The sequence below is a fragment of the Spermophilus citellus genome, assembly GCF_964194105.1.
Source record: "Spermophilus citellus genome assembly, chromosome: 2".
Lineage (NCBI taxonomy): Eukaryota > Metazoa > Chordata > Mammalia > Rodentia > Sciuridae > Spermophilus > Spermophilus citellus.
Window position 1 is genome coordinate 226809903 of NC_138183.1, and position 7746 is coordinate 226817648.

A 7746-nucleotide genomic window follows, 5' to 3' on the forward strand; every position below is an offset into this window, starting at 1 on the left:
GCATTTGATATAATATAAAAGCCTGTAATATATCTCATTCTAATTAGGACCCTATTCTTGTGGATGTACACAATGGTGGTATTCACTGTGGTGTATTCATGTATGTACATAGGGAAATTATGTCAGATTCATTCCACTGACTTTCTTTTTGCTATCCCCCCTACCTTCCCCTCATTTCCCTTTGTCTAATATACTGAAAGAGAATGTCTCTCCTACTTAACTTGAGCCTAAGTAATAATATTTATTTTTTTAAAGTAATAATCCTCAATGAATCTTTGATTATTTTCTAGTCTCATTTTATCTGGTATGACATATCTGCTGATCCTTAGCCTTTTTTCCAGTGTGTAATAATTTTAGTTGAGTTCAGGATGAATTCTTTCCTGTGCTATTTAATTTAACAGCTACCAACTTCTGTGCAGGATAGTAAATACAAGTCAATGTCTGATGTTAGAGTATGACTCCTGCCACCATTTCCTTAGATTTTGGATGATAAGAAATACAGCTTACATATTTGTGGTTTGACACCTGCCTAAAGGCTTGATGTCATGACACCTTGACCTTCCTTCAGATGTAAACTAGACACTTGCCTGTTTTCTGGGGTGAGAACTGGGAGACTTCCAGAAGGAAGGCTGACCTTTTGACTTGGGGAGAGGGTCTTTCTGCTGCTGCTCACGGAGCTCTGAAGCTCTCTTACTTCTGGTTTCCTGGCCTGTCACAGGGACAAGCATTTTGTAAATCTAGGAGTCCTACCATTTCCTTGTGCTGCTGCTTTTCTGTTCATAGGGCTGCTGTGTGGGATGTTGAAGGCTTGGGTTCAGGAACCTGCAGAGAACCAGATGGTTGCTCTGGAACCTGGAAGAGCAGGTTTTATCTCATTTTTCTGGTGAGAGTGGATAAGATAACTTATAAGTAGCAGAACTGGGCTTGCATCCTTGGCAGTCTTTTGTCACATGTCCTGATGTCCCCCCTTCTCCTTCCACGTTCTGGGCTTAGCCTGCATTCAGGAATTCCTGCCCGAAGTATGTGGGCTTGCCTGGTGGATGCCAGTGTCTCCGTACACTTCACTGTGAACTCAGGCAGTGCTTCACACAGTTGCTAATAACTTGTTGAGAACTTTGAGTTCAGCTCTCTACATGTAGCAAATGCCACTCATCTCTTGTGTGTTCTTCTTATAATATTCTATGCGGTTGGTTCTGTGTGTTTTTTCTCCCAACGATAAGCAGCTCTCTACTTCTCTGACAGTAACTGGGTGTCCCACAACTCAGTTCAATTCTAATAGCACCTGTCAGTATCTGAGTAAGTGTCAGAACCCACAGCTTAGAGGGTCGGCCCCATAAGACTGTCCAATGCAATGTCCCACTACCCGCCTTCTGCATATTCTGACTACAGATCCAGGGGTTCCCATGGTTCTTCTTTGGGTTTGGTAATTTGCTAGAATGACTCACAGAACTCAGGAAAGAGCTTTACTTTACTTACCCATTTGTAAAAAGGCTACAACTCAGGAACAGCCAAGTGGAGGTGATGCAGTGGGCAGGGTGTGTGGGCAGGGCCTGGAGCTCCTTGGCCTCTCTGGGGGTGCTACCTTCCTACACCTCACTGTGTCCCCCCATCCAGAAGCTCCTGACCCCTGTCATTTAGGGGTTTTATGGAGGTTTCATTATGTAGGCTCAGGGGATGAAATTGTTGGCCCTGGAGACTGAACACAATCTCTAGCTCCTCTCCCCTCCTGGAGGCTCAGGGATGGACGGGGTGCGACCTTCTGATCACACACTTGGTCTTTCTGGCACTAGCTCCATCCTGAAGCTCTCTAGGACCCCCCACGAGTCATCTCAGTCTCACACAGAAGACAGTTCCAAGGGTTTCAGGAGCTCTGTGCCAGAATCATAGGACAAAGACCAAATACTTGATTTTTATGATGTTACATAGGTGAAATTATTTTTTGCATTTTGGGAGGGGGACACTGAAGCTCAGGTAAGTGACTGACACAAGATTGCTTAGTCAGTATATGGCGGAGTTGTTACTGGACCCTCAAGGCCCACTCCCAGACCTGAGTTGTGGTACTGCTTCCTGCTGGGATGTTCTTCCTCCTCTACTAAAAATACACTGGGAAACAGAGACGCCAGGGGGCATGGTAAGGGTGTAGGTGCTGCTTACACTTATTTTCATTTGGTTCTAGGTCAAGAACTTCAGTGATGTCCACCCTGACTACGGGGCCCACATCCAGGCTCTTTTGGACAAATACAACACTGAGAAGCGTAAGGTGAGCATGAGCAGCCCTGCTCTCATGGGATGTGAGCATGGGTTAGTTAGACACAGCTTGGTTTCCACTGAACATTATTCCCTCCAGGGCCTGTTTCTTGCAACTAATAGATTTCTCAAGCAGCTTTTCAGAAATTCAATTGAGAAATAAAGCAATTACTTGCAAAACCATACTCTTCATTTTTAGCTCTAGACAATGGAAGTTTAAAGTGAATGAATTCTGGAGTACTATTTTCATTTGGGTACAAGTGAAAGAAGATACCAGTAGTTGCCTGTGAGTTAATTAGCCTGATGCACTTGTTCTTTTAAAACAGAACGCGATCCACACCTTTGTGCAGGCTGGGTCTCACTTGGCTGCAAGGGAGAAAGCTAACCTGTGAGACTTCGGGCCTCCTCCTTCTGCAAGGAACTCTGCGTCTGTGAAGTGAAGCATGATGTTCACGTCTGCAACCCACTCATCGCTGGATGAAGATTCTCCTGTGCTAATGTGTGAATGAAAGTTAATGTCTTTAAAGTGAAAATCCAGGTTTCTATAGCAAATAATGTAACAGTGACTTTTAATGCTGCTTTCTTTGGAGAGAATAAAGTTAAGGCTTAACAATCATGTAAAAGAAACATGTATTTGCATTCGACAGTTGGTTGGATTATTATTAGTCATTAAAATGACTAGAAGAAAATTTCTAGGTAGAAATATGATTTTATTTGATAAGAAAAATCTTGGTGAAATAAGTATGTTTACATATCACCTTATGGCCTATTAATAAAAATGGGGCTATAATTATATAAAAAGAAAATATAAAGATGATCCACTCAAATTTTTATTTTTCTAAGATTCTCATAGGAAAACTACCCTTACTGCATCAGTGTCTTCAGAGAATAGTAGTGCCATCGCAGCTTGATGTGTAATGCCTGTAATGGACCAGATTCCAGTTTTCACTTGGATTGTGTTTATGCTAATACAGCGTTGATTTTGCAACAAGCTGATTTGTAATTGCTTACATTTTTACAATAAAATAATCTCTAAGAATAGAAGAAGTGGTATTTGATTTCTTTTTCTTTTTTGGGGGAGATACTGGAGATTGAACTTGCACTAAGCTGCATCCCCAGCCCTATTTTGTATTTTATTTAGAGCAGGGTCTCACTGAGTTGCTAAGTACCTCACTATTACTGAGGCTAGCTTTGAATTCTCTACCTCCTGCCTCAGCCTCCTGAGCTGCTTGGGTTACAGGCAATGCAGCACCATACCCGCCTTGATTTCTTTTGACTATATATATATAACTTGAAAAATGACACCAGACAATTTAAATTTCATATGTCTTCAGATGCTTACCCTTAAAAATGAAAGTACCAATATCTTGAGGACACTGCGTTATTTTTAAAAATTCATAGTCTTAAAGCAACCTTCGGGGACACTGAGAAAATAGCAAATATTCTGACTTTTGAAATCATACTTAGATCTCTTGCTTTTGTTAGCTCACTTATTTTTTTATAGGTTTAAAAAATAGGGGCACAGAACTCTTAGTTATCCTTTTCTTTAAACTCACATTTGCCTTATGCTTCTAAATCACATGGAAGATTTTAAAGGTAAATTCTAAATACTAAATGAAACCCATTTTTCTTGAAAATCCCTATTCCTTTCATCTTCAAAACCAGTTTGTACTTAGGAGCTTCTTGATATTTGGACTTCAGAAAAGCATTATACCACTAGTAGATAGATACAAACTCAGGTTTTAGCACAGACTTCTTTCTCTACTGTCAAACTCTCTTGTCTAAACTCCTCCTGCATTTAAGTATGCTTTGATACTGTTCTATTTCTAGATGTAGAAAGTAAATCCATCCATTTGCACCAAATGGTGGATATTGTTAGTTCAGCTTCACTACTGTCATCTCTATCTAGTGTTAGATCTTTAAGTTAAGCCCATACAAATAAATATCATTCAATAACAGGAGGGAGGTTATTTGAATATTGATTATATACATCAAGACATAGAGCTCTTAGTTTTAGATTTTTTTTATAATCTAAAAATAAGTAATTAAAACCACATGTATCAACATGTTCCCTGTATGTAAATACCCGACACTTGAAAGTGGGTTTCATTTAGTATTTAGAATTTACCTTTAAAATCTTCCATGTGATTTAGAAAGTGATTTTGCTCTGGAGGCCTCTTATTGTGATTTTCAAAGTTAAGTACTGATAAGGTCAACTCTCTGACTATGTTCCTCTTAAGTGATGTTGAGAAATCTCCTAAGAGCTTCTGGGCTGAGTTTATAAGAAGGATGAAATGGGTGAGAAGCAGTACTTACTGTGACCAAGGACCAGGTAGACCTAGGTTCAGATTCCAGCTCTGCCATTTTCTCCCTGTGGGGACTGGGGCAAATGGCTTCACTCTTCTGAGTATTCATTCCCTCATCTCTCCATGGGGCCCCAAATTGTTATTTCCCGAGGGTTGTGATGATCACTCATTGTATTTGACTTTGACCTCCACATCTGTCTAATTGGCCTTCTGAGCATACTGTCTTGGTTAGCTTTTGCTTTGTAACGAACCACTTTATAACTCAGTGGTTCAGGATAGCAATCACACATCACCTCTGTTCCCAGTTGGCTAGGGATTGGTGTATGTAGGCTGGGCTCAGCTCGGGTGGTTTGGCAGGTATGCCTCTGTCACCCTGTGTCACATGTATCATCCTCCTGGGATTCACTATGATGGCAGAAGTACAGGAATGCAGTCCCAACTGCACAAGTGCTTTTCAAACCTCTGTTCTTATCATGTGTACTCACATCTCATTGGTCAAGGCGAGTCGCATGGCTGAGCCCCAAGGCAGAGGGTGAGGAAGTAAATGTCCCCTACCATGGAGGCGATGTGTGGGTGGATATCTGAGCAATGGGCTTCCCCTCCCATCCTTCTGGGGAACTCCTGGAACCTTCAGTCCACCAACCAAGCACCTTTTCACTGTCACCCTCCTTTTGCTTGTCGTCCCTTTTTACTGTCTGTTTAGATTTTATATAGTTGATGATGATAACTGCTTTAAAACCCTACCTTGGTAAAACCCACCTCTCACCTGTTCAGCTCTTGCACTGGAGAAGATGACTGTGGCTAGAACAAAACAGCCTTGCTGGCTGGGTGCTCTTGGATCTGACCATAGGCTTCAAGGGGCCCTCAGCACTGCCTGAAAATCTGTCTCTCCCGCCTCTCTAGCCACCCCATCCCTCAGTTCTTCATTAGAATGTGAGATAACTCCATTATCATTTCCTCCAGCCAAAGCCTCTGACTTGCTGCCATTGATGTCTCCATGCTCTTCTTCCTTCACCTTGACAGATGAGTTCTGCTCGCACCGCAGATGGGCCCCCATGTGAGCACCGATCCCACCCCTCTGCCCTCTCTTCATCATTCCTCCTAGCATACAAACCTGCTGTTAAGATTCTCATCAAACCCTCTCTTGACCTCATAGCCTTCTGTTGTTGTTATTATTTTTCTCCCCTCTACTGAGAAATATCTTGAAAGAGTTACCTGTATTTGCCATCCCGCTATCTTCAGCCCTCTCTTGAACCTACTCCGTTCAATCAGGCCACCGATGGTTCCCTTGCTGCTAAATTCCAGTGATCCAGTGATTCCACTTCTAGATGTATACCCAAAAGAACTGAAAGCAGGGACTCAAACAAGTTCGTAGCAGCATTATGCACAGTAGCTGAACTGTGGAAGCAATCAAGTGCCAAGTACTAGTGGGCTGGTACAATTCACATGCCATAAAATTTACCCATTTCAAGTGTATAAATCAAGGTTCTTAATATAGTCACAGAATCTTGTAATCATCACCACTATCAATGTTAAACATTTCTATGACACCCTGAAGAAACCCTTTACCAATTAGCAGTCATTCCTTATTCGCTCTTTGGCCCTAGAACTGGGCCATCTAAATCTAAGCTCTTCTCTACAGATTTGCCTACTCTGCACATTCTGTTTAAACGGGGTCCACATTCTGTTTACATGTGGTTTTGTGTGACTGGCTTCTTTTACTTAGAGTAATTTTAAAGTGTAGCACTTTCCACAATCCCTTATATTTCTATTCTGCAATGAATTAAGCTACATGCTTAAGTAGAACTCTTGCTTTAAAGAGTGTAGCAGGTTGAATGATGTTTCTCCCAATGTTGTACCCATGTCCTAGCTCTCAGAACCCGTGAATGTGACTATATTGGGAAAAGAACCTTTGCAGATGTCATGAAAGACCTCAAGATGAGGGGATCCTGATTATCCAGGTGGGCCTTAAATCCAGGGATAGGTGTCCTTCTGAGAGACCAAGGGGGAGAAGGAGAAGCAGACCATGTGAAGATGGTGGTGCCTTGGAATTTTGTAGCCACAAAGCCAGTAACACCAGGTGCCCCCAGAAGCTGGAAGAGGTGAGGAAGGAGCCCCCCTAGAGCATATGGAGGGAGCCCAGCTCTGGCAATGCCTCAATCCCAGACTTGCCGCTTTCAGAGCTGTGAAGAATGCACCGCTTTAGTTCTATGCCACCAACTTTGGTAATCTGTCTCGGGCAGCCTTATGGAGCTCATCCAGAGGATGCTGATTTAACAGTTTTGTGAAATACATGCTTGAGTTGCAGAAGGGTCAAGCTTTCTCTGGATCCCTTGATGTTCTGGGGCAGGAGGGAAAGGAGCCACCTCTTACTCCAGGGTCCTGCCCACTTCTGCCTGTTGTGCCCACCTCAGGGCCTGCCCTTCCTGGAGCCTCTTGGTCCTGTTGTGCCTTCACTGTCCAGCTCTTTGCTTGCAAGCTCCAAGCTAACTTCCAAATTCCTGGACCATCTCTTCTCTCAATCTGACCCTGGGCTTTGCTCCAGTCACTTAACAGAGCACTAACCTTGACCCCTGGCTGGGGCGGGGGTCCTGAATTCAAAATGTAAAGGCATTCTGAATTACGCAAAATTAAACCGAGCCCAAAATCAACAGGGCAGAGCAGAGCTGGAAGGTAGCTAACATAAACAGAGGGCAGTAGGAAGTGACCAAATGCTGTGCCCGTAGGTGCAGCTTCAGCTTAGCTCCAGAAAATTCAGGCCAAAAAAGACTAAGAAACTAGTATTGCCAGATCTGATATCTGAAAAGAATGTAGAAATCTAGATTTTTATGTAAATCTCCTGATTTCTAAAGAAGACAATTACCAATAAGAAATCAAACACAACCTCAGATCATCAACAACTTAACACACACTGTGTATCACAAAGATGCATCTGTTTGCTCTGCTAGCTCATGAGCTCATTTGTGTGTGGGCCTCTCTTATAATATTAAAGGTGGTGGGTAGAATCATTCCATATATTTCTTGAATCTTTTGGGGCTCTTTAAAAATGTCCATTTTGTAGGAAATGGATCACCAGGGTTTTTACATGTTGTCAATTCGATGCCTTTTTTTTTTTTTTTTTTTTTTTTTTGGTGATGCTTGGGATTGAACCCAGGGACACTCTACCACTGAACTTTATCCCCAGACCTTCTTA

The 7746-nt window shown here is 42.4% G+C and overlaps 1 protein-coding gene across 2 annotated transcripts in view; it reads left to right on the forward strand.

Moving 5' to 3' along the window:
* Nucleotides 1-3294, forward strand: part of CAT (catalase) — a 35838-nt gene extending 32544 nt beyond the window's left edge. The window contains exons 12-13 of one of the 2 annotated variants that reach the window (XM_081278811.1): nt 2177-2260; nt 2447-2512. In XM_081278811.1, coding sequence (XP_081134937.1) covers nt 2177-2260; nt 2447-2452 — 90 coding nt within the window. In that variant the 3' untranslated portion in view covers nt 2453-2512. Of the gene's footprint in view, nt 1-2176; nt 2261-2446; nt 2513-2573 lie in introns of those variants that run through there. The other variant, XM_081278810.1, reaches the window with a different exon arrangement.
* Nucleotides 3295-7746: the final 4452 nt, after the last annotated feature.